Source organism: Tachypleus tridentatus, chromosome 12 (assembly GCF_004210375.1).
Source record: "Tachypleus tridentatus isolate NWPU-2018 chromosome 12, ASM421037v1, whole genome shotgun sequence".
Classification (NCBI taxonomy): Eukaryota; Metazoa; Arthropoda; class Merostomata; order Xiphosura; family Limulidae; genus Tachypleus; species Tachypleus tridentatus.
This window is the reverse complement of record NC_134836.1, coordinates 77377430-77404904: the sequence shown is the minus strand read 5'-3', so window position 1 is coordinate 77404904 and position 27475 is coordinate 77377430. Positions and strand designations below refer to the sequence as shown.

General features: G+C 33.6%; 1 protein-coding gene across 1 annotated transcript; it reads right to left on the bottom strand.

Moving 5' to 3' along the window:
* Window positions 1–8770: 8770 nt before the first annotated feature.
* LOC143233690 (17-beta-hydroxysteroid dehydrogenase 13-like) lies at window positions 8771–26352 on the bottom strand. Its single transcript, XM_076470194.1, has 7 exons — window positions 26277–26352; window positions 25935–26131; window positions 21224–21463; window positions 18598–18704; window positions 15782–15922; window positions 9619–9744; window positions 8771–9075 (listed from the first exon to the last, which is right to left on the bottom strand). The coding sequence occupies exons 1-7, from the start codon at window positions 26335–26337 to the stop codon at window positions 8988–8990; spliced, it is 960 nt and encodes a 319-aa protein (XP_076326309.1). The 5' UTR covers window positions 26338–26352; the 3' UTR covers window positions 8771–8987.
* Window positions 26353–27475: the final 1123 nt, after the last annotated feature.

Below are 27475 nucleotides of genomic sequence, written 5' to 3'. Positions count from 1 at the left end.
TTATCAAATCGTGACTGTATTACTAGATTTTAAAAATGTTTCCTCTAAAGAGACGCATTTGGGATGATAAAAGTCAATCAAATCCTTGATGTCATTCACATTTGACTGAAAGCCTCGATAGTTCCATTGGATTAGCATGGTCATTTTTTATCTATGTTGGAGGAGTATATGGCAAGGAGACCATCTGTTTGCAACCATGCTTTTTTTCTTTACTGGACGTGGGTCAGTCATTCTCTAGTGATCCTGCTCTGGATCGAGTAGGCAGGTCGGTGTTTGTAGACATACATTCCAATGATTGATGATGTGAATAAATGGTTTAATTTTTGAGGTATCAAGAGAGGAAGACCTCATGGAGTTACCTGGGCTTGAACAAGGTGAAATTGGGCAATGAATGGAAGATGTGGTAGGGACAGAGATACAAGTAGATACTGATTCATCAACTTTGTTGATTTTGGAGGGTGCTAGATTAAGATGCACTGTTGAGGATTCTGTAAAAGACATGGAAAGTCTGTCTGAACTCTTACTGTAGTAGTGGAATGGATTACAGCAGTACAAGTCCAAGATGGAATTGGGAATAGTAATTTCCGAACCTCTGAGTAGGTAATATTGTGAACTGTCTTTAGACGTTGTGCTTCTTTCTCTTCTACCCATTTAGGGCAAGAAATAAAATAGGAAGGATGTGGACAATTACAGTTAATACAAAGCAGTTCTAATTGGCATTCAAAAGTATCATGGTCTTTACCAGCACATAGAGAACATATCAAGGAACCATGGCAAGATGTTTTTGAATGACCAAATCATTGACAATGAAAACATCTAACAGGGTTAGGAATATAAGGTCGTACCTTACAATTCATATATCCTGCCATGATTGTGATAGGAGGACGTGATGTTGTAAATGTTAATATTAGAACATTTGTCAGCTACATAATCCCGTCTCTATGAGTAAAATTTCAGCGCATGGTTGTAACAACTTGGCTGGTGAAAACTTCGAGGATCTCTGACTCAGGAATGGTCTTTAAATCCCTCTCAACTATAACTCCTCTGGAAGAATTCAAAGTAGAATGTGGAGTAACCTCAATGGGTATATCTCCAATGGCCTTTGATTTCAAGAAGAGTTTGGAATGTTGGGATGAAGATGTTTCAACTAAAATGTCCCCAAGACGGTAACTTTTTAGCCAATTTAGGAGAGCCAGCAAGCCCTTCTGAATAAAAAAAATGGAGACATTTGCCTTGAGGGCTTTATCTGTTAAAGAATGTACAATTAAAATTCACAGGACAGATTCAAGTTGTGAGATTAACCATACAGAGTCATCAATGCAAGGTCGTTTGCCAGTAGTTGGATTTTTCTCTATGCTGTTATGCTTGTTTATTTTAATTTGAGGAGTATCCACAATAAAAAAGAATATTTTGGTGCCCACTGACCCCACCCACCATGAAGCTCTATGAAGAAATGCACTACAGTGCCATATAGAGTCACTGCAGTGATGCCAGGGTTTTGTGAGCACTATCCCCGAACACCAGTATCAGATACAATGACCACAACACATAGTGAGAACATCCAACACTGGTACTTGGTTGACCCTAGCCAAAATGGACTAGCCAATTGATCTTAGGGCCACTCCAAGATCACCCGTCAAGGCTAAAGTGGTGTGTTAGAGTTGGACTCCTCAACTACCAGGATCCTATCCTCCCTTTCACGGGTCACCACACACGGCAAACATGCAGGTGAATGTTTAGATCTCAGAAGAGGTAAACTGAAAGTACAGAACCATCTCTGGGAGGTTTCCTCACCACGTACAGGAATCCACATTGAGGGGCTGGTTGTGAACTTGATCCAAGATTCCTTCTGGCTTTAACTCTTAACCACCGAGCATGTACACAAGCCTGCTGGAAAGCTATGCAGTGCGAGAGTGTGAGATACCTACAAAAAGTATCCCAGGCCTGTTTTTGAACCTTCCATGCCATATGGCAGGCAGGATTCCACCACGGACAAGGATATCAAAGAACTGCTATTAAAAAGAGAGAGGTGATTAGAGAGCATATGCTCTTTAGAGCAACCCCTTCTATCAATATGAGCACTTCCTCAGTGGGGATGGTGCCCATTAAAGTCCCCCAAGATTAAAAAAGGAAGACAGCAACCATTCAATGACAGTATCAAGGTCTGATTGATCATAGGTCTCTCCAGGTGACAGGTAAAGAGAACAAACAGTGATGGTACGACCTAAGGAAACACGGATGGCTACGGCCTCTAAGGGTGTGTATTGTGGCAAAAACAGGGTGGGCACATGCTGATCAACCAATAGTGTCATCCCTCCTTGTATTCGTCCATCACACAGCCTGTCACTTCTGTACAGAGAAAACTGCCAAAAGGTGACTGTATCGTCAGGTTTCAGAAATGTTTCTTTAAGGAAAGACATACAGGCTGGTAGGAAGCAATCAGTGTTTTGATGTCATCCAGAGTAGAACGTAAACCTCAACAGTTTCATTGTATGAAGGTGGCCATTTTTATTTATGTGTAGACAAACTAGGTGAAGAACCCTTCTGTTTATGACCACGTCTTTTTTCTTTACTTCTTTATTTGAGGGGGTCTATCGACCTCCATGGATCCTGCCCCAGGTAGATTGGGTAGGTCTTTACTGTTTGAAGAGGATTCCAGCAAATGAAAACGTGAATGAATGATCGTTTTGCATCTTGATGTGGGAGAAGATGTATTCGAGGAAATGCTCATTCCCGGAACCAAAAGAAGTGGATCTTGGGATTTCCTGGAATATATGCAATGGTCAGAGATGAGTGTTGAAGTTGATTGATGAACTTTTAAACCATGGAAGTCAAAATACTTTTCATTTGTTTTGATAACGATTCCTTTGAAAGCACAGAGAGATCTGTCTGCACTCCCACTGTTGTAGTGGAACAAAGTGCAGCAGCCCACATCCGAAATGAAGTGGTGGACAGCAACTTTCGAGCCTCAGGATAAGTAATGTTATGAATCGTTTTCAAACGCTGCACCTCATTTTCTTCCAACCATTTAGGGCAAGAACGAAAATAAAATGGGCGAGAGCCATTGCAACTGATATAATGAGGGTCCATTTCACACTTACAGGCGTCGTGGTCCTTGCCACTGCAACAAGCACACGTCAAGGAACCACATGACGTCTTTGAATAACTGAACCTCTGACACTGGAAATGTCTGAGATGGCTTGGAATGTATGGCCATATCCTGCAATGAAGATAACCTACCTTGATGGTGGCAGGTAGATGTAGCGATGTAAATGTCAGAATGAGGGTACTGGTTAGTATCGTAATTCCATCTCTGTGAGTGGAGATACGACTCCCTGCAGAAACTCCTTGGGTGGAGAAACCAGCGAGAATCTCCGACTCTGGGATAGTTCTTCAAATCCCTCTCAACAATAACTCCTCGTGATGAATTCAAAGTAGCATGAGGTGTAACCTCAATAGGTATATCCACAATCAACTTTAAATGCAGGAGGAGTTCACTGTGTTAAGATGAGGGTGTTTCCACCAATATGTCACCAGATCAAAGCTTCTTTACTGATTTTGGAAAGCCAACAAGTCCCTATAGTCCCTTCTGAATGAGAAAGAAAAGCATTTGCCCTAAAGGTTTGTCTGGAAGAGAATGTAGTATAAGAAAATGAGATACAGGTGTTACATATGTTGAAGACTGCTGCTCAGAATCTTCAAGACATGGCCGTTTACCTATGGACTGTTTTTTCACTATTTTGTTTGAGTTTTTATTTCGTGGATCCATAAAAAAAGGAATATTCCCATGCCCACTGACCCCACCCACCATGAAGCCCTATAAAGAAAAGCACTACAATGCCAAACAAGGACACTGCAGTAACACCAGCATTTTGTGAGTGCTATACCCAAACACCAGCATCAGGTACAATGTCCACAACACCTATTGAGAACATTCAACACTGGTACTTGGTTGACCCTTTCCCAAGTGGACCAACCGACTGACCCAAGGGGGGCCACCGTCTACAGGAATTCAAGGCCAAAGTGGTGTATTAGGGTTGGGCCCCTCCGCCACCAGGATTCTCTCCCCCTCTTCACAGGTCACCATAAACGGCAAACACGTTTAGATCCCAGAAGAGGTAAACTGAAAGAACAGAACCTTCCCTGAGAGGTCCCCTCACCATGTACAGGAATCCACACCAAGGGGTTAGAGCTAGAATCCATTTCCCAAACGTGTTTTTCATTTCAGCCTTGGGGGTGTTAACATGTGAGATCAAACTCTCTATTTGTTGGTAAAGTTTGTTAGTCCAAGGGTTGGCAAGGAGTGGTACTGATTTAGCTGTCCTTCCTCAAGTAAATTATATCAAACTTAAGGACAGCTAATGCAGATAACCCCTATGCATCTTTGCAAAAAATTCAAAAGAAATAAATTGTACGTGTGACCCATTTCATGTGATTAGTTCCACAGAATGATCAATGCTTTCCTTACAAACATTTTCTTAACTGGTGTTCTTCAAAATGCCCTACCTCCTTGTAGTGACAGCAACAAGTCTACTCATTATAAATTCAATTCATAGTTTATCCTGATAAGTGTTGAACTTGCTCAGAGTTTATCTGTTCGGAAAAATAGTCTGTCTGGTCTATTTTCATCCTTCCTTCTAATTTTCTTGATGAATAGTCGATTGAAAACAATGCCTGGTAAAAGGCATGAATGTTGTACACAAATTTCGAACAGCATTCTCAGATGTTGGCATTTATAATTTCTATTGTTTACAATACAGATCTGTTTTCTTCGTTTCTTAAAACATACATAACTGCTTATTATTCTGAAAAACACTTACTATAATTATTATGAGATATACATAGCATAACTGTCTGAACCAAATTTATGTAATTAACTATATGTACAGTCCCAGTTGGAATGCTTGTTTGGTTGTAGATAACCACAAAGGACGATCCATGCTCTGCTCACCATGAGTGATGAACAAAACCCAGTTTCTGGCACTGTACGTCTGCAGACATACCAATGTGCCACGTGGGAGTAACACAACATGGCATTCATGTTATGGAATAATTAACATGGTAGGTAATGTGTACTCTCAAATGGCAACATTTAAGTACCATCAGGAATTGGAATTTATAACCTGAACGAAACCATGTTCAAATGTGTATTAAACAAGCAAGATCATATACCTCAAGGACTCCTTGAATGCCTCTTTGAACCAAATAGCAGCTGAAAGTATGGAGTGTGCTCAGCAGAGCCATGACTTAAACCATGGACCCTCCAATCTGTAGTCTAACATTCTAACCAATGAGGACCTAGGATCAAAACTGATCCGAAATACATTTGGTTGACATTTTGATCAATTATTACCAGTAAAGACTTGCATGGTCTAGTTGTTTGCATGCACAGACTGTAAATCCAAAGATTTATGGTTCGCAGTCCAATGCTGCAAAAATGTATTTGCAACAGTATATGAACAATGAGAATGGCAGTCAACCCCAGCTGTTCAGTTTGAGAAAAATAGCCACAAAAGTGAGTGGATTATGTTAACTAACCGTCTTTATTCTAGTATATCATTTTATTTGTTTAGTTGTATATTACAAAACATTACCCAAGGGTTATCTGGACTTGCTGTCTCAAAAACACATCCACCATCAATACTTGACCTGCTTTTATCAGCATGATTTGGTTGTTACTCTTATACTATACCCATGGCCTCAAAGGAGGAATGCGTTTTTTGGGGGTGGGGTGGAGGGGGAGACAGGGCAGTAGCATGAAGCAAAAAATGGAACCACAGCCCCACAGTACATATTCATTAACCACTGGGTCTTGGACTTCCAATTCAAAGTTAGAAACTGATGCATGCACATGCCTCAGATGGTTTGATCACTTGACTTACAGTTTGCAAGTTCAATTCCCATCATCGAATATGCTTACACTTTCAGCTGTTGTAGCGTTATAGTATGATGATTAATTACATACAATTATTCATTGGTAAAAAATAGCTCAAGAGTTGGCAACAGGTGATGTTAAGTAGCCGCCTTTCTTCTCTTCTATACTTTCAAAATTAGGGGTGGATAACTCTTAAATTTTGTGCAAAGCCACCACAAGATAACTATCTGTGCAAATCATCCATAATTTATAAGTCATAGATTAGAAAAGAGTTTCTCATCTATAGACAAGAAAAAAGGCTTGAGGTTTAGTGGCAATATCTTTAAAAATGTTGCAAAACAACAACAGTATAATGCAAATTAAATAATACCTCACAAAATGCTAACTATGAAACAGCACTGCTGTACTTCTGTAATTTTCTGTGTAGTTTGCCACATGTAATTTCTTGAAGTTCATTTGAACTGAAAAATTCTGGACTAGGGAGGAGGCAACTATTCAACACTATTCATTGTTAACTCATGGGCTATGTTTAACTGAATTGAGGGATTGTCTGTCACATTATAACAAGTATATTAGATAGAGGGATTTAAACAGGCTGAAAGTCACACGCTTTAACCACCAGGTGTTGGTAATAACAATGCAATATTTATAGAACAGTAAAATAATGTGATGCTAGTAACAGCATTTAGTGAAGCTTTGTGCATTTTCATGTATTGTTCTTAACTTGTCAAACCTTGTTAAGCCAGAAGAAGCAATGACTTTTCTTGTTATCCAACTTTGTAAACTTATTGCTACGATTTTAAGCTTGAACACTGTTGTATAATTTGAAACAATTCCAAGGTGTCATTATTGAAGGGGAAGGGGGCAAGTTTGGACCCATGGATGGAGTTATAGCATCGTATATTGGCCTGTGAACTAGCCTTATGTCCACTAGATAGAATAGCTGTCCCTTCTGACCCACTGCTATCACCTTTCAACGCTTGTGTTCATTTTGCTCTTTGACTAACATTATCTGAATTACTGTTTAGAGCAGACATTTGTAGCTCAGATTGTTTGAAGTTAAACACATAACTACACAATGGGTTATCTGTGTTCTACCCACCACAAGTGTCAAAACCCAGTTTTTAGCGGCATAAGTCTGCATACATATTGTTTTGGGAGAATAACTTTCATCTGCATGTGTGTATGTGTAACCTACACACATAACCTAAATTCAAGCAGAATAACAATTCTACCAAAACAACAGATTAATCACTTTTATAAAATTAAAATATGAGAAACATGGTTTAAAAATTCAAGCCCTTAAAACTTCCTACAGACCACAAAACCATCAGATGTATTAAATATTTCGAACAAATTTCGACAATTTTCTGTACTGATTTTTCTGAAGGCAAGAAAAATCCAAAACAATTAACACCACAAAATAATGTGACACTCTTAATGTTTTTCAACATAAAAACTTTTACTTGTTTAGTTTTTTAAACATCTCAGAATATAAAGTATTAGACAATCTGTGATATTGTATGTAGCTTACCTTGTAGATGAAAAATAAATTTTACTTTTAGTTGTCTTGATAATACTAAATAACCAATGTATATTACTGTTTTGGCTGTATCAAAAGAAACATTAGTAAAAACACAATTCATGTCACTCAGTTGTTCTTCACTCTCTCCTGTTTTAAATATAACCAAAATAACCCCAAGTAAAAGGTGAAGTTCTGAGCTGAGAAACATTTCTAATACATGTCATAGCCTTAAGAGTAACTATTCAACTTCTTTCTAGTTATTTTGTTGAATCTTAGCATCTGCCATTACTTTAGTAAAAACTACTAATGAATATAGATAAGCCTACATCACTATCAATATTATTATTTATATTCATGATAAAGGTTTAGAAATAAACCGCTGACATGATGCTACTATAATACACAGCAGTGAATTTGGTCTCTATTCTATGACTGGAATAAGTACATCACAGATCCATCATTTCTGTGGTTCCATGTTATACTAAAGGACACAAATCCTTTAGCATTATGATTCCAATTTAAAACATCTGAGAAGGCCATTAAAAAAGATATAATAAGTGCTATGAGTCACTTCAAAACATGGGCCTACATACAACTATCTTCAAAGTTTTTTTTATCAACCTGGCCCTGCTCCATTCTACTGTAATAGTAGGGTCATCCCTGAAGAATCTATTCAATCATGTTCCACAAGGAATGCAATTTTATCATCATCCATTGCTTACAGTTGCTATTTCAGCCACTCTGCAATTAACCTTTTGAATATTTTTACCCCAGCCAGCAACCTACAATTATGTTAAAACAAGGTTACAATTATAAAAATATCAAAGCCCTAACCTAAATCAGAATTAAGGCAATCCTATCTTATCAAAGAATAAACAGGTAAAAACAATTCCTTCCTTAACTGCATAAATTAACCCTTAAACTAACTTGACAGTGATGTGTCATTTATCAAAGCTGCAGAACAGTAGAAATACATATACAGCTTATGTACTGATGGTAAAACTTATGTGGTTTTTCTTTCAGTAATTAAATTTACGTTACCACCTTATGGTAGCAGATCAGTTACGGAAAATGTTTGGCATTTTTCAGTTTCATCAATAAATATATTTTTGTGTAATCCTGTATTTTATCTTATACAATTAATTACTAATAAACTGAACCAAATACATATTTATAATCTCTAGACCAAGAAATTAAAACATTTGGTTTTACAAACTTCCAAGATATAAGACTTTAGAACAGTTTGCAATTATATTTTTCGTGTATTTGTTGAATAAATATTTCTTCCTAGTTCTTCCTATACAAACTAGTTGTACTCAATAATATTTCACATTTCTTGTAAAATTCTTTCTCACACATTCACAATGGAAAAACAAAACAGAAACCTTTTATTTTTGTATCAAAACATTCTTCAAAATGCTTTCAATGTTTTTGTTTTTCAACCAAACATATTTTAAGCACAGAAACTTTCTGGAGTTCTTAATTATTATTTTTTTTTACCAAATTCCTTGGCTTAGTAAAAATACATTGTAAAAAAATTACGAAAAATAGATTCTTCTTCTTAAGTTCAAAAGAAATCTTGCACATCTAACATTTTTGTGGACGGGGCTCATGTGGATCAACAGCATAATCCAGGAAATGCTGAAACATTTGGGTAACTTTATGTGGAAAAATACTGGAAAAGAAAACAAATTATCAGCTTCATAAGTGACATAAAATAAGCATTAACGTACTGCTTTTTGATAAATCCTACTTTATCCTTGTGACATCAAACAATATTCTGTATGATGTTTCAACTGATATTGAAAAATATGGCCCTACCAACACAATCCACAAATAAGATAGTAAAATCTACAGTAATTTCACTCGTGTTCAATTGTATTGTTTTGTTGTTTTTTTAAATTTTGCACATAGCTACTCGAGGGCTATCTGCACTAGCCGTCCCTAATTTAGCAGTATAAGACTAGAGGGAAAGCAGCTGGTCATCATCACCCACCTCCAACTCGTGGGCTACTCTTTTAGCAGCAAATAGTGGGATTGACCTAACATTACAATGCCCTTACAGCTGAAAGAGCAAGCATGTTTGCTGGGATGGGGATTCAAACCCATGACCCTCAGATTACGAGTCAAACACCTTAACCCACCTAGCCATGCTGGTTCCAACTGTAGTGGAGCAGTTATATTGTATTCAAGGACTTCTAAGGTGCTGGAGCCTTACCCTGTGATTCTTGTAATGAACTCGATTCTTGAAGGAATGATCAACAGCTGTTGATTCTGCAAGACAGCATTAATAATTCTCTGTGCTACTTCATCAACTTCTAAGATCGGTAAAAGTCGAGGAAATCTAAAAAATGAAAAATATTTATGTCCATGCATACTTCATGTTTAACACATTGATTGGCACCTGCAGTATTGATAAATCAAATACACATAAAAGTAAACATTCAAGAGGTGCCAAGGGAAAGTTACAGTGCACCAAATCCATAAGTCACAAAATAAATCTCACTTTGAAACAAAAGTGTCCATGACCCACAGGTGTGTAACAGGGTCTGTAACTAAAAGTCGGTGGGACACGTGGCAGCAAATGTGTTAAGCTGTAATTTGAACTCAGCTACGTTTCTTCCAATACTAAACAGGCCCCCCACTAGGACAGCAGTAGATTTACAGATTTACAATGCTAAAATCAGAGGATTGATTCCCTTCAGTGGACACAGAAGACAGTCTGATATGACTTTACTATAAGAAAAACACAAACCAATACTAAACAGAATGCTGCAAAAATATAAATCTTCAGGAACTGTACAGTACAAAATCTATCTATATTATATGAATTCATAAAACAAATTATAGCACTGAGTTTTATATATGTCTAATAAAAACAAAGCTATTTTATACAGATTTATTAACTTCTACAACTACATTTTAGCCTACTTTATGAGAGGTTATAGTGTAAACTTACAAACAGTTCACAAGTATCTATTCTTCCATAATAACAGAAAAATATTTTGATCTACAGTACCAAGATACGTTAAATTACAAAGTGGTCAAATTCTGTTAACAAGAAATAAATAAGGGTGCTCTTTGTATCTCGCTATTACTGCACATACAGTCCACAGAACTTGAAAGACTGAGTTTATTTCAATTTTACATAATGCTTTAAAGGTTAAATTTTGATCTCCAAAGATTTGTGATAATTTACCTAATGATTGTGTGAACCTTCAAAGTACTAATAATGCATAATGTACTGATGATGCTACCAAAACTAGCAGACTATATTTGATTAGAAACCTACATAATTTACATATAATACAAATAAAACATTCACATGACAGTTTGAGGTTAAGCACAAAACTAAACAATGGGTTGTACGTGCCCTGCCCATCAGGAGCATAAAAACCTGGATTTTAGAACTAAGTCGACAGAGCTACTGCTGAGATACTGGGGGACCATTCAAACACAGTTTAGAGAAATATATATGCAAAAACGGCTCGTTTGGGTTGAGAAAATATTTTACATAGAAGAGCGAACAACGTTTTGACCTTCTTCGGTCATCGTCAGGTTCACAAAGAAAGAAAGAGGTAACTGACCGGAAGCTGACCACATGTTTGGAAGGGGTTGTGTAATTGAGTGTCGGAACGTAGATGGTGGTGTTAGATGTTTGAATATATAATTTATTTTATTATATTTAATATAGGTATAAAGGCATTCCTTTATATTGGTTTATTTTGGGTTTAAGTTGTTGTACAAGTAAGGCTTCTTTAATTTTGTGTTTGTTTATGTTTGTTTCTTTATTTAGTATTTGAGTGTTTTCTATGGTTATGTTGTGTTTATTTGACTTGCAGTGTTCGAAAATGTGTGAAGGTGACTTTTTATATTCTTTGAATCTGGTTTCCATTTTTCTACTTGTTTCTCCAATATAGAAGTCGTGGCAGTTATCACATTGTATTTTATAAATAATGTTGGTGTGGTGTTTGTCAGTGTAGTTTTTACATAGTATAGACCTCAGTTTTGTGCCTGGTTTTTGAATTAATTTGGTATTAACTGGAATGTCATATTTTGTTACTAGTTTTTGCCAAATGTTGGTTATTTGTCTGCTGATGTCAGGAATATATGGTATGCAGCAATATATGGTTTCGTGATTTTTTGATTCGTGAGATATATTTACTTATGTTGGTTGATTTTGCTTTCTGTCTAGGTGTGTGCGTATAATGTTTTCTACAGTTTGTGGAGGAAACATTTTGATGTTGATGAAGTAGTTTTATTTTGTCTAATTCATCATTAATTTTATCTGGTGAGCATAGTTTTATGGCTGTGTTTATTTGGTTTCTTAGTATGTTGAGTTTTTGTTTTGTTTCATGTGCTGAGTCCCAAGGAATGTATAGTCCAGTATGGGTGATATTTCGGTGGATTTCTGTTTTGAATTGTGTGTCAGTTCTTGTAATTTTGAGATTAAGAAATGATATTTGATTGCTTTCTTCCTGTTCACATATGAAGTTAATGTTGGGATGTATAGAGTTAATGTGATTGAAAAAATTAAGTGTGTGTTCTGTAAATCTGAATCCTGCAACCGTGTCATCTACATATCTGTACCAGTATAGTGGTGGATGTAATGCTGTGTTAATTGCTTGTGTTTCAACTTGTGTCATAAAAATATTGGCTAGAACTGGTGATACTGGGTTGCCCATGCTTAGGCCATTTGTTTGTATACAGTTGTGGTTGTTGAACATGAAGTTTGTCTTTATTGTGGTGAATTCTATAAGGGTTGTTAATTGGTTGCTGGGAATGTCTATAGTTGGGTTAGGCTATCTTGCAGGCTTCAGTGGTTGGAACTTCTGTAAAGAGGGGCACACGAGACGTAACTGAACAAATTACTACTAAAAATGAAAAAAGCCAACACAATTTCACAAACACTTTATTCCTACCTACGTAATACTGACTCACGCACACCACAAATATACGGCATCCCCAAACCTCATAAACCAGATTGTCCATTACGACCAATAATGTCCACATGTGAATCATTTAATTACAATCTTGGTAAATACATAGCATGGGCATTCTCCAAATATGTAACATCAGCCAGCTCATTCATCAAAGACTCTTTTAATTTCAAGTCTAATCTAAATCAACTTAATCATAAAGCCTTAATGGCCAGTTTCGATGTTATATCCCTCTTAAAATATTTTCTCAACCCAAACGAGCCGTTTTTGCATATATATTTCTCTAAAAGTGGGTTTTCTTGACATCACTGATAGTTTAGAGAAATATACATAACAGTATATTTATATAACTCAGTTATATACAAGTAAGCTTACATTGCAAGAGCACCCTGTTGCACCCAATTAACAAAACCAGGACTGCCTTAAGCAAAACAAACCTTTATTTAACAGTCACCATTTCAAGCATGTTAACATCCAGTCTTTTTAATTCTTTAAACTATATTACAAAATTTTTACTTTTTCTTGTTCCTAGACAGAAAGTGTTATTTCAAAATTGCTTATGCCTAACCTAAATGGAAAAAGACCTATTTTTCTTTTCAAACTTTGGTTTTCTGACCCGAGTAAGGAAATTTTCAAATTTACCCATTTTCCACAACATTCCAGGTAGATTCAATGCTGAGTAGCTGATAGAGAATTTTCTCAAACTTACAAGGATTTTCAAGAACCTTTTAGAATTTTCTAGAACTTTCCATATACAGGGGCTCACCATTCTCCACTTCCATTTAGTTCTAGCTGCCTAAGTGAACATGTAGACCTATCTAAGGAGGCTTTACCAAGTTTCCCTGTTATTTTTGCCTCTGGGACAGCAGAAACACTGAGGCATACTACAACAGGAAGCACTGGCCACAACAGACTGAGTTCTCTGTGGGGAGGCACAATGTCAAGTGTGAGCCACTAGTGGACCTTCAGAATATATTGTTCCCACCATTGCACATAAAATTGGGTCTTATGAAACAATTTGTCACAGTTCTTAATAAGGAGTCTGCAACTTTCAAGTACCTTCGATACTTCTTTCCTAAGCTGTCTGAAGCACAAATAAAGAAGATACTGGAGTGCACAGAATTCCCCAAAAAACTCCGTAAGAAGGAAAAAAAACAATATTGGAGCAGTTTTGTCGCAGTGGTTCAGGGATTCTTGAGCAATCACAAGGCCGAAAATTATGTGGAACTGTTGAGGCTCTGGTGAAGAATTACAACAAAATGGGCTGCAAGATGTCTCTGAAAGTCCACATCCTTGACACTCATCTTGAAAAATTCAAGGATAACATGAGAACATACTCAGAGAAACAAGGTGAGTGCTTCCACCAAAGTATACTGGACTTTGAATGCCACTACCAAGGAGCATATAACAAAAACATTATGGGAGACTATCTGGGGGAGCGATACGTGAAAGTAATTTATATTACAGTCGCAAATCTCGAAAAACTCCTCACTTCTAAACATTTTTGTTCATTTTTATATAATTTTAGTATAAATATATGTAAATCTTGATTCATATGTTGTTTTATTCAGATCTTATGCAAATGAAAATGTGCAAATTTGCCTGTTTTTAAATAACAAATAGGTTAATTTCTAAATTTCATTATCCAGGTCACAAAAGCAAAGTTTGAAGGGAATCATGACCATTTTCTGTACTTTTACAACATAAGCAATAAAGAAATAACACATACTATCCAGAAACAAAATTTGTGTTACACAGTTTTATCATTAATCATGTTCAATAAACTTTTGAAAGACTGATATACATTTATCTCCTTTTTTTAAAAGTTTTTCATTGACTTATTTCCTTGCGTTTTTTCATGCGGTGTTTCTCAAGACGTCAAGGTTGTATTTGTAACTGAGTTCTAAATACAATGAGGTCCCCAACTGTAATATTTATTGTTTATCATTATTGGCTGCTAATTCCTTTTTTCACCCTTTATTTAAGCTTTTCAAACACCAAATATCTGTACAAAAGCCAACTTCAAGATGAAATAATAAAATCACTCACAATAGAATTACATTTTTTGTTATTTTTTTAATTAGTACCACTTATTAATAATACTTATAAAAGCAGATACTCCATTTAAAACTATGTTACCTTGGTAACACTGTGGACACCATTGTTTTGGTTCTTGATTTATTATGTAATAAAAAAGAAACAGTAGCAAAAAGAACAAGAAGTTCACACTCTTATTGGGATATTTATAAACATTCACAGAACTTGTGACTCAATTATTACAAATATAAAGAGACAGAAATAATGAAATAAAATTACACCGATTAAAGGAAAAGTATCGGGAAAATTACATTTCCTTATATAACTGCATATTATTGTGTGGATCATTCTTATTATTATGAGATGTACATAGCATAATTGTCTGAGCCTAATTTATGTAATTAACCATACTTACAGTCCCAGGAAGATTACATTCCCTCATGAATTGTTTATTTTATTTAATCCATGCAAGATGTTCACTTTCACAGATCATAGCTAAAAAAATACAGATGGACCACACCTTTCTCATTGGAAAATCCAACTAAAAAGATGAAATTTCTCAAGCAAAGTTAAATTCCCTTGGAATCAAGGAATATCATGTTTTAATCCCTAAGATATTGTTATAAAAGGAAAAGTTGTACGGTAAAGTTTTAATGAGAAGATATTAAAATAACATTTTAATGAATAATCCAAGCCATCTGTACATAGAGAATGCTACCACCTGCCTGATTAGGATTAAAGAATGACAGAAAATAAAGAGGGATATTTATCTAGATGGTTAAAATCTTTTGCAGGTTCTTAGAATGCACTAAAACAAAGTTTTTGTGATTTATTTAATAAGATGGTTTTTGTTTTATGGACATTTCTCAACTGTAAAGTTTCCTCTGCACCAATACAATAAACTCGAATGTTTATCAAAACGTTACCAATTTGTTGAAATATTTCAAACGAAAGGTTTGGGCCTTTGTCACATTAGGACTTTCTCTCTTTGGATCATCATAAAAAAAATACAGTGGGGTCCTAAAGTACACAAGTTAAATGATTATGAATTTCACTTAAGCTGCTGCAAATAGGAAAGTTGTAACCCTGGAAATGTAAGGTTTACAATATGTTGAAGTTTAGCAACCACAGTTACAAAGTTCTAAAGAGAGCCAAATTGAAGACTTGTTTCCATCATAAAATCAGTTTGCAGAATAACTTATTAGAAAGTATAGTGGGTTCCACTAACAGATTTCTCTACAGATAAGATGGAAAAGGTAAAAGGTTTTGTTTGACTCTTCTTCCACCTACTTGTTATTGATGTTCTTTATGTTCTAAAACGTTACACACAAACACGCACACATATTCATATAAAGCACATAATCTCACTTATAAATAACTAAAACAATTCAGTTTAAAATTTACCTTGTTCGTGGGTAATGAGTAAGTCTGGTGTTCATAGTGCTCGGACAGACTGTCGTAAGGTGAATACAGTAATCTTTTCGATCAGCATATATCTCCTCGGCCAAAGCAGCCATGAAACCCACAACTCCAAATTTTGAAGCACTGAGTAATACAAGCAAAAATGGACATTTGAACAAATTTGTTAGGACAATTCAGCTTCATTCAAGATTTTTTGGGGAGATGTTTGCACAAACCTATTGAAAACTGGTTTGTTGTGCTCACTGTCTATAATTTAGAACTTACAGACTAGAGGGATGACAGATACATTCTACCAAGTATTTCGCTATCTGTCTGATCTAACAACAAGATCTGACCACAACCATAACACACCCATAGCTTTAAAGTGTAGAACGTAATTTTTTTTCTTTTCCACATAGTTTGCTACTTAGATCCCACACAAATAAGAAAACATACCACTACATATATAAAGTTTATGTACTGATGTAAAAATTCATGAGGTTTTTTTTCAGTGCTGAAATTTATGTTACTGCCTTCTGGTAGTAGGTCAGTTATTGAAAACATTTGGCATTTTTCAATTTCATCAATACATATTTTTTGCATAATCCTGTCATTTGTTTATACAATCAATTAATTATAAACTGAACTAAATACACAAGGCTATCCTTGATTGAAAACAGAAATTCATACAAGATAGTCCGAGTTAAACTAAACAAACTATCATAATTATTTATTACACATTTTTGGTATCATGTTTTCACGTGGTGTTTCAAGAGCATTTTGGGCAGTGTGATTATTGTAAAGATAAACTGGAACCAACAACAAATTCTGAACATGGATGACCATTTTAAAATCTGGAATATTAAAGAATCCCTTTACGTCAAATTACACTAACCCACACTTCCCTTTTATACCTAGAATCTCTGTGACCAAATAACACAGTTTGAATAATGGCATGACCAGACAGTTTCAGATATGTTCACTCACTCAGGGAAACAAAAATAACTCATTACAGACCATAATAACTACGAAAAAAAAGATGCTACACCATTCACAGTTTTGACTTCAATCTGAAGCATAATCCTAGTCTAAGAACAGACAGAAGAACAGCATTATAACCAAATTTCTACTACTTTCACACAGTTATTTTTTTTAAGAACTTGTGCAAAGTTTATATAATTATATTAAGCACATAATCTATTAGATCAATACAGATGTACACAACATTTATAGTAACACTTATGATTAACTAATTCACAGTTAAGTCATAAAATGTGCTATATCAATTCAAGGTTAATTTCTTGTGTTTTTGTGTTTTGTGTGTGGGGGAGAGAAAATTACAGTTGAAGGTTTATTTTAACTACTATTAAAAATAATTAGAAGAGAGTCATTTCACATAGGTGGATCTGTTATTTTCAAGAGTAGAATAACGTAATGTGGGAATGTAACTGAAAAACAGAATCTGATTATCTGTGTGTAGACAAGTCACATGTTAACAACATTGAAGTGGATACAAATGTAAGGCAAAAAGATCAACTTGAAGGTTGAAGAAAACCTAACAACAACACAGAACAGCTTACTTATCAGTGTAATCTGTTTATTTAAAGCTAACAACACAGAACAGCTTACTTATTAGTGCAATCTGTTAATTTAATTTTATATGTTCTTATTTTTTTAAATATTTTTTTTACTCAAATCAGCTACAAATTTGAAATAGTAGAAAATTAAATACAAACGTGTAGTCTGTTTGTACAGAAGACAATGTATTTATGTCATTTTCATAAAATAGAATAAAACTAATGGGTAAAATTAAAAGATTGTTAAAAATTAGAAGTTTCAATAATATGTCGCTGAATGTAAAAGGTGTAATATAAAAAAAGACGTGTACACAAGTTAATAATAATTTTTGGTTAGAGGAAGCCACAGTATCTACTTAGATCAAATTAAAAATAAACCCAGGAATGAGTATAGCTAATTAAATATACTTTTCTTACATTCTTCCTTATAAATATTAGAATGCATTATTTTATCAGTTGGACAGCAACTAAAAATTTAAAACTTTGTTTAAATGACACAGAAGGTATTAAATGTTGATATATAATGATGTTGGAGTCTTAGGCTTAAAACTATTACAATTGGGCAATCAGCAAAATAACTTATCTGCTTCATGCTTTAGATAAAATGATTAGATTTGTTGTGTGTCCATTTCAACATTAACAGAAAATGTGTGGAACAAATGATGTTTTTCTGTTATTTTTTTTTTATTTTAAAGTTGTTCTGATTGTGTTTGTTAGAGAAAAACTTAGTAGTTTTCCAGGATCTTTCAGGTATGACAACTAAACCTATTAAAAGGACAACCATTATGGTGAATTTTATTTATGAGATTTTCCTTTACTGTGAGTCTATAAATAAAGCAAAATTATTTCATAATTTTGAACATAAGCCCCACAGGTGCATCAAGTTGTGATAACAAATATAGTATCATTTCAAGGTTATCATAGAATATTTATTTTAGCATTCAAATTTCAGATAATGTATATCACAAAATAATATAACTTTTTAATTATATAACAGCATAATCTATATGTAATTAATATTACATACTTGAATAAATTTTGGATAAACTTTAGTTGAATATAAATGTAGTAAAGTATGGTAACATAATTTGAATAACACTATAACATCATCTGCCTATAAATGCACACAAGCATCTGTCTACACGTAAAACAACTACATACACACAGTTTCATATATATAATTTCTATATTGAAAAGTCTTATAATACAACATCTATATGCATCCATAAATTATATCCTTACCAGTAATCTACAAGATTAGCACATCCAAGTAGTCCAGCTATAGATGCTATGGCTACAATGTGACCATGTCCGAGCTCCAACATACGAGGAAGAAACTGCCTGACAGTCTGAAACAGTTAAAATAATTATTTTTAAGTGGCTATTTTATTAAATTTCTTATTTTGTAAAGATATGATTATCACCATAAACTTGTAGACAATGCTTCTGATTCAATTGTGAAAAGAAGACAGTGAAAGTAAGTGCTGTGCATTCTCAATTTCTGTTGGCAGTTGTATTTGTTATATAACTGTTTATTCCAAGTTAGACAGTTCATGAAACTATATTCTGTAAGTTAAGATTCCCAATTTGCCCATGAAGAAGAAAGGTCCACCTTTCAAAAGTGCTCAGGTCATGGGTTTTTATTCATTTCTATCAAGACTTCTTGAACCTATGAGTTTTTTTGACATCATAATTGGATGTTAATTATTTTTAATTAAGGTTAAAGACTAAGTTATATAAGTTCCTTAAATTTGCTAAAACATACACATAGATCTTATGTACTAGATACTTTTAATGACCTAACAATATAAAGCAATCTCAGCTATTAGCAACAAAAGCTTTAAAAATACTGTAAATCAATTATTTTTCTCACTACACTTGAGACCCTACAGAAGAATGTAGCATTAAAAATATAATAACTGATCTAAAGTATTCCTTTAATGTAATCTTAGTTTTATTACGAAACAATCAGAGAATACTCCACTAGAAAGTAGCAGGTCTCGTGGAAAAGTGATTACATGTTTGAAACATTTTTAAATTAAAATTTTGTGACATAAAAACACAAATCATATGTATGCATAAAAATAAATAGCCCTATGTTAAGAGTTACAACTGTATACATAAATTATGTTTGAAAGGCAATTTGGTAATCTAAATGAACCCATATGCTTATTAAACAAATAAATTCTTTTTCAGGATCTCAAAACTTCAGAAGCTTGTACCTAATCTTAAGATAGTTTCTATACAAATACAATTACATATAGTTATGTAAGAATTGACAATGACTACATATTGTCAATTTTCAGATGTTTCTCAGGTTATACAGTATTTCTGGAGTTTTTTTATTTTGACTGGAGTTATTCTTGCTATGAATAATTTCTATCTTTATACTGCTAACTGTTTTGTCATTACATTTCCTATAAATTTACACAAATAGTGCACCATGAACTGAATGATGTGTTTGTGCTCAGCTTGTTCTGTTCCAATCTAACACTACATGTGGAGCTGGGCAATCACTGGAATTCTAATAAATTAAACATCAGTTTATCATTAATCAGTTACATTCAAGTAACTGATTATTCTCACATGAGACTTGAATAATCGTGATAACCAAAAATTGTAATAATTAGAAAAACTAATTCTGAGTAGTTGAGTATTTTTCTCAGTCAGTGATGAAAATAATCAATTTAGCTGAAAAACCTCAAATTAATTGAAAATAATGAGAAATCATAATGGAAATAATTTGATCGCTTGAATGATTGGAATAATTAAAAACAGTGATAACACAGGCCTGCATATTTAAACTTCATAAAAGTTGTTTCAATTTTAACAATGGAATTTTCATGATGTTTCAATCCTAGAAGAATCATTATCAAGTACATAAGTTTCACTGCTATAGGTTTTAACATGTCAATCAACATTCAAACAGTAAATAAACTCAAAACAAAACTGTCTGCCCTCTCACAATGTTAATAAATTACATATATTATTTATATATTTACTGAATTAACTCCGTAAACCCGAACAGATTCTGCCAGAGTCTGGCCGAAAATCCTGACTCATCCATCACACAGTAACAACATCTCATAGTGTTTCTTTTTTTATTCTTTACCATTAAAACGTGTGTACTTGAGAATCATTGTACCAGAACTGAAATAATGTACTTATTTTACAAACAGCCTTCATTGCTGCAAAACAATAATTCTCAAATAGTATCAGCAAAATTGTCAATGAGTAAGTAAGTAGTTAGACTACTGGGACACTTATGACCCTGTTCCATGAGTAAGAGAAAACATATGTAATTGTATATAAAATTGTTGTATTTATTTTTCACAACTAGGATCCAAATCAATTACATATAAACCATTTGTCTGTGTTTTTGTTTCTTTGACACATATACAGGCATATACAGTTTACACATGCATGTTAGTTAAAGTTCTGAAAGTGCAAGTCCCTGACACAAAACAAATTGAAGCTGCCGAGTTCAACTATTCTGTTTATCTGAAGCCTAAAATCTAGAACCTAGTACAGAAAGGAAATGTTGTTTGAAAATGGTTTAAATCAACTTTTACCTTTTAACATTTTTTTTTTACTTTCTGGAGGTGTGTAGTTAATAATACAATCACCTTTGATTTTAACAATTTGTATAGGACAAAATTAAAACAATTACATTACAAGTACAATAATATGACTTGTAAACTATTCCAACCAATAATATATTTCAAACTTCATATCAGCTGTAGTGATATCACTGTAAATTCACATTTACTGAAAAAAAGGTGATGTAATTATAACTTTCAATCATATCCTTCCACCTTGAAACATATCACCCATTTTAACAAAGTGAAAAATTTTTAAATCATCTCACCCAAAAATGAGAAAGTGTATTGATTTCAAGAGTTCGCCGAATTTGCTGGTTGTTCAAACAAAGAAGAGTTTGGCAGTGCATAATTCCAGCATTATTGATTAAGATGGTGATGTCTCCAATGTCTCGTCTAACTTCATGAGCTACCAACTCTACTTTCTGTTCATCTGTGACATCACAATGGTATGCAAATGCAACCCCACCTTTTCTGTTGACATCTGCTGCTGTCTTTTCAACAGCTTTCTGACAGTGGAAAACAAATACAAAAACAATCAGGTCTGGTAAACAAACAATTATGAATATTATATGCTAAGCTTTCTTCTGCAGTGTAACTAAAGAATTATAAATGTAATGTATGCACAGAAAACTTAGAACTGAGAGAAAAAAAAAATCTGAAATTGGAAAATTGGGAACTATGTTGCCTGAAATATGGGCTTCATATTTTTGTTTTATTTTATTCTAAACAAATGAACACAAATATTTTCTAATGACAAACTGAAAACAACAAAATTGCAACAGCAGTGTGCAATAAACTTGTGCACAATTTTCAACAAGCATACAAATTTAATGCCTTCAATAAAAAGTTTTTATTTATTTTGGGTGTGGGGATTCAAAAGTGATCTGCAAATAAAAGGATCCCTCCCCACAAAATATATTTTCACAACACTTATTTTGTCAACATAATGCTGTATACAAAAATGTTTTAAAGCAAATTTATTCTCAACATAACAAACCACCTGAATGACAAGAAGTATTCAAAAGGATACAGGACCTTAAAAAAAAATATTATAAAACAGTATTTTCTAGGTTTTCAGATTATAGCCAGAGTTATGATCATTAATGTCTAGCATATCAACTACAGAAGGTACAATCACAACTGAATGTACTGATAATTTCCCTAACTTAATTTTCTTACACAAACATATAGATTAAAAAGCCTAAAAGTATCACAAACAGCACATGAGGATAAATGACAGTTCTATAAAGAACTTTATTAATAGCCTGGAGAAAAACATTGTAATTTAACTACATAAGAGAACACAAACACCTTGTTATAATTTTTGTACAAATATAAAAACCAAAAAAAATGTGCACCTGTCCTTAAAATGTACAAAATTTAACAAATAAAAACCCTTATAAAGAGGTACTCATGTGGGTGATGTTAACCTGTCTTTGAAAAAGAAAAAAAGATGTGTGTAAATATAAAAATGAAAAAGCAACTCATACAAGTTCCACTATTAGTACCGCCTTAAAAAATAAGTTTTGATAGTGAGTACCAGCAGAATTTTACCCATGCTTAACATGTTGGCTCCCACTCTATTTTCTTTTTAAAGGGCCACATATTGGCTGGGACACAACAGCTACATATTCACTCTTCCTAAAAAAAGTAATTGTGAAATGACTAGAGGGACCTGGAAAGTATCAGTAAAACAGAATTTGGAGCCAACACATTAAAGGTACTGGTCTTAAAGACATTTTCCTAAACTGATTGAGTCCAATTATTTTAAACGTTGAATTGCTTTATGAGATGATCATAAAACTGAGAGCTAGGCCTGCAAATGTTAGGGAAATAAATGGTTCCTAAAATACAATACCAGCAGAATTTTACCCCTGATAAATATAATCATAAAATAAGGCAATTGGTAATAAGCATATTTAATCTACATACAAACTAGGAACAGACTATATTTAAAATTATTTCGTGCTCAAAATGAATACAGGAAGCAAGTATTACTACTTAACCATTTCACAACAGGTCACAGGCCAAAGGCTATTTAGATCATGTTTGTTAGCTTAAATTGAAATTTATATTGAACTATTATTTTATGAAATTATGTCAATAAGTTTGGAATCATGTTGTAGATTATAATTCAAATTTTAATACTATATGTGAGTTAATTTCTTAAAAGTAAATATTTAAAGAACACACCAAAATAGATTGTAGCGAGTCACATGCTATGTTAAAATCAGAAATGTTTAAAATTAGATATTTATGGGATCAAAATACTTCGGCTATAGTTTCAAACAAATTAGGAACTCAAATTACCAAATTTAACAAGCTATAATATAAGAATCTCATACTGTTTTATTTTGCTGAGATATGGCTTATGTATTGAATCAAACACAGTAACACTGTGCACCTCTTTCCATTCGTGGAAACAGTCCCTTATACATAGTTACTTCTTATATATATATATATATATACACACACACACGTGTGAATAACCAATTGACAGCTTAGAATATCCCCCAAGTGGTTTCCTCAGCCATTTTACTCTGTGAATGGACTACAACATTCTTTGAAACCAAGGTTTCAAGAAAGTAGGTTGTGGGTCATTCCATGTCAAATCATCCAGGAGGCTGCAGGTGACCCCCACAGAATGCCTTGAAAAATTCACATTTGCTCATCTACCCATATAATGAGAAACTGCCAAAGATTAGATCAATATCTCTAATAATTTCTGATTTACATCCCTGTAAAATTTAATTAATTTTTGTTTATTTTTGGCAAATTCATTTTTGGGCAACTTTAGCTGCTTAAAGCTGCAAGAGTAATGATGGTAGAAGGCTGAAATTTGCTACACTGACTGAATTAATCTCAAAGAATTCAAAAATGGTCTCAAACCAAGTTTGTCTCTCTTAGGATTTGCATAGTGAGGTTGTAAAATCACCTGAAAACCCAAAATCGAAAAAAACATGGATCTATATTATAAACCATAGCTCTAAGACTTAATATGTTACAAAGCCGAATAATTTTTCTAATTTCCTATAACATATCAGTTGATAAATCAGCAATTGTTGTAATTAAAAGTCTGTTAGATTTCCTGTAAAAAAATTCAGCTGCATGCAACTTTTTATGATTTAGCTAACAATTGCCCTACTTCAGGCCACAGTTTGATCATGTCACCAGTTATTCAGCCTTTTCAGATTTTTATCATATATTCTTACATCTCTCAATATGATCTACAAAAAAATCAGGATGGTGGTCAACCTACTTTTTGAGTTATAATTTTTTAAAGTGTCCTCTGACCACACGTTTTATATGTACAAAAAATTCAGTTCAGGTGTGCTATTCTCCTGTAGAGGGCTGGTCTTATGTATAGTTTAGTGGACAGGATGGCCTAGATGGTCCCTTATTGCCCTTAAATGCTACATTCAACTTTAAGACCATACACAGATAATTCTGACCCTATCTTGAAGAAGTTTTGAAGTTGATTGATAATAGAAGTAAATACTATCACAATGTGAAACTAGAGGTTTTTCACCAAAAATATTAAAATGATAAAAAGGGAAACATTTTAAATATTAAAGATAAAATAAAGATTTGTACCAGAGGTATTTGACAAATAGCCATAGCTTAAAACAGTTCTGAATCCCAAACATTTTCCAAATTCACATGTTAACACTGTTATACATGGGTTGGAAAAAACAGATCACTTCTTCCATCATTATGGAGAAATATACGCTTTTGGTGCCCTCTAATCTTCACTGGTTTGGTTTGTTTTAAATTTTGCACAAAGCTACGCAAGGGCTATCTGTGCTAACCTTCACTGGCTCATCCAGAAGAAGTGAAATATTATTTTGTGAAGTTTACGTTTCTGACGAATTAAAAACAAATTTAAGTATGAATGAAATGTCAGATTTGAAACAACTTCATCATGAAGACAATTTTTCTTTATTTCTGCACTCTCGATTCTCTTTTCATCACTATTACTTACCTCAATCATGTAACATGCGAAAGATTTAGCAACCAAAACAGAATTCAAAAAGTCCAGAAATCAATATGGAATCAAAAAACATGTTGAAACAAATCTTGTATTCTTAACCCTTAAACTGTCATCAGTTGATGCTGCTACCTGAAGCACTGCAACTGTTTAAGGGTTAAAAATGTTAATGGTATGAAATGTAAAGTTATAGACAGCAATAATGATTCAACTGTTGGCAGTTGCAATTGTTACATGATTGTTTATTCCAGTTAAGCAGTTTACAAAATCATGTATTGTAAGTTAATTAGTATTTTTAATTAATTTTACTATTACATGTACTTAATGTTCTAAACACAAAATACAATAAGCTACAAAATTACTTTAATAAAAAGAAATATATGATCATATAACTAAACACAAGAATGCTGAAAAACATAAATTTCTTTTCAAATTAAATTAATATTAGAAGTAACTTTTGAAATACACATTTCAATAGCAAATCCTGTCTTTTCTCATGCTGGGGTACTTACAATATGAAAAAAAATTAACTTATATCCCAAGATACTGTATTGTTTTACATGTGCAGAAAAAGTGATTCACTAGTGATTTGCACATAAAAAAAATCCTTTTTCCTCCCCTCCCTATGGTTATTTGATACAATAAAATTTTAAAACTAAATTATAAGTTTCTTGCTAAACTTGCCATTAATCCAGTAAATGTGCAGTTGAAGTTTAATGAATTGCATGATCTTTCATTTAAAATTTTCTATTTATGTACTGCCTTTGTTGTCCTAAAATATCATGTTAAATATTTCTTGTTTCAAAAGATGATGTAACCAACATGAGACAAATCAAGTATTTACTGGCTGAGATCTACCTTTTCAACTTAAATTTAACTGTAATTTATATTTAACTTTTCTGTATTTTTTTCTGATGTAAATTATTTTTAAGGAAAAAGCCCATTATAAATAATAAAAAAAAAGTTTTATGTTGAATGTTAATACAAACCTGGTCAACATCCCATAAAACTAATCTCACTCCAAAGTCAGCGAGCTGAAGGGCAAGTTCACGCCCTAAACCGTGTCCAGCTCCTGTGATAAGTGCATTTTCGCCTTCAACTGACTTATGTGCACGTGGAATGAACAAATACATAAAAGCTTCTACAACTGCAAAACCTGCTTTCAAAACGAGTTGAAATACCTCCACTAGTAGAAGAAAAATGTTGAATATGTACACAAACATTTTATGCAACTGGTATTACTACAGTTAGAATTATAATAAAAAGAAAGAGAAACGTCGAAAACTTAAGCCTACTACTACCAGTCTTGTAAGTACTAAAAAGTTACTTACTAGTAGCAGTTACTTCACTTAGTACCACAGACTCAAAGTTCCATCTCAGTTCACTTTTCATTACTTATCTGGCAAAGTGAATATATTTCATGATATAGTACCGCTGAAATTTAATAACCTTTTATACATATCGGTACAAGCAAACGAGTTTTATTATGGTAATTGTAACATAATAATTTCACCCTTTAGTTCTAACTTCAAGAATATTATATTATTTAATTAACTATTAATAGTGTCTAATTCCTGTCTAACAGATGGCGCATTTTCTAAAATTGCTGCGCAGATTCCACTCATTATTTTGTTAAAAAACACACACACATATACATAATGAATTTGATAGCCCGCTTTTCGAAACTGCAATTTCAAAAATCGTGCTTATTTTCAACAATGGCATTAAATGCGTAGCTCCTACAAAGTTTGCAAATAAATGGTCACTTTGATGTTTTTCTTTTTCTTAATTTTTTTAAAATTTCACTATTTTGGAAGAAACATTCCAAATACTTTGTGAAGACTTGTATCAATTCGGCATTAAGACATAATAAGTCCATGGTTATTACTATGGTAAAAATAATGAATGAAATACTCACGAATTTCCTCTTTCATAAATTGTATAGAATATGTATCTTTGTTTAAGTTCATCTGTGTTATATTTTTTAACTTCATGCAATTGTTGTTGTACTTTTGCCATCCGCATTTTGCTACTCTATTTACACAGTTACGATTAGCCCGGTATGGCCAAGCGTGTTAAGACCTTCGACTCTTAATCCGAGGGTCGCACCAAACAGCCGTGGGGGCATTATAATGTGACGGTCAATCCCACTATTTGTTGGTAAAAGAGTGGCTCAAGAGTTGGCGGTGGGTGGTGATGACTAGCTGTCTTCCCTCTAGCCTTACACTGCTAAATTAGGGACGGTTAGTGCAGGTAACTATCGAGTAGCCTTGCGCGAAATTCAAAACAAAACAGTTAAAATTAAGGGTCTATACATACCGCAGTCTTTGTTTTAAAGTCTCAAGCTGTGCATATGAATTTTTGTAGTGAACAACTAAAAGAAATTTTGGTTTGAAGCCTTCAGAAGTTTTCCTCAAAAGAAAACCGGCGTTGCTCGGAAATTTCTATTCCCATTCACCCCGCTCGAAATTGTGGTAGACGCAATGCCTTGAATTTATTATTTTAGTGCTTCATGTGGTGTCCTTTCATG

Excerpts from the sequence above, each read along its gene's own strand:
- LOC143233690 (XM_076470194.1), bottom strand. The coding sequence starts at position 26,337 with ATGAAAAGTGAACTGAGATGGAACTTTGAGTCTGTGGTACTAAGTGAA. Across the intron at positions 26,132-26,276 it reads AAGTGAAGTAACTGCTACTA|TGGAGGTATTTCAACTCGTT; the intron begins GTAAGTAACTTT and ends TTCTTCTACTAG. Across the intron at positions 15,923-18,597 it reads GCTAATCTTGTAGATTACTG|TGCTTCAAAATTTGGAGTTG; the intron begins GTAAGGATATAA and ends TGTATTACTCAG.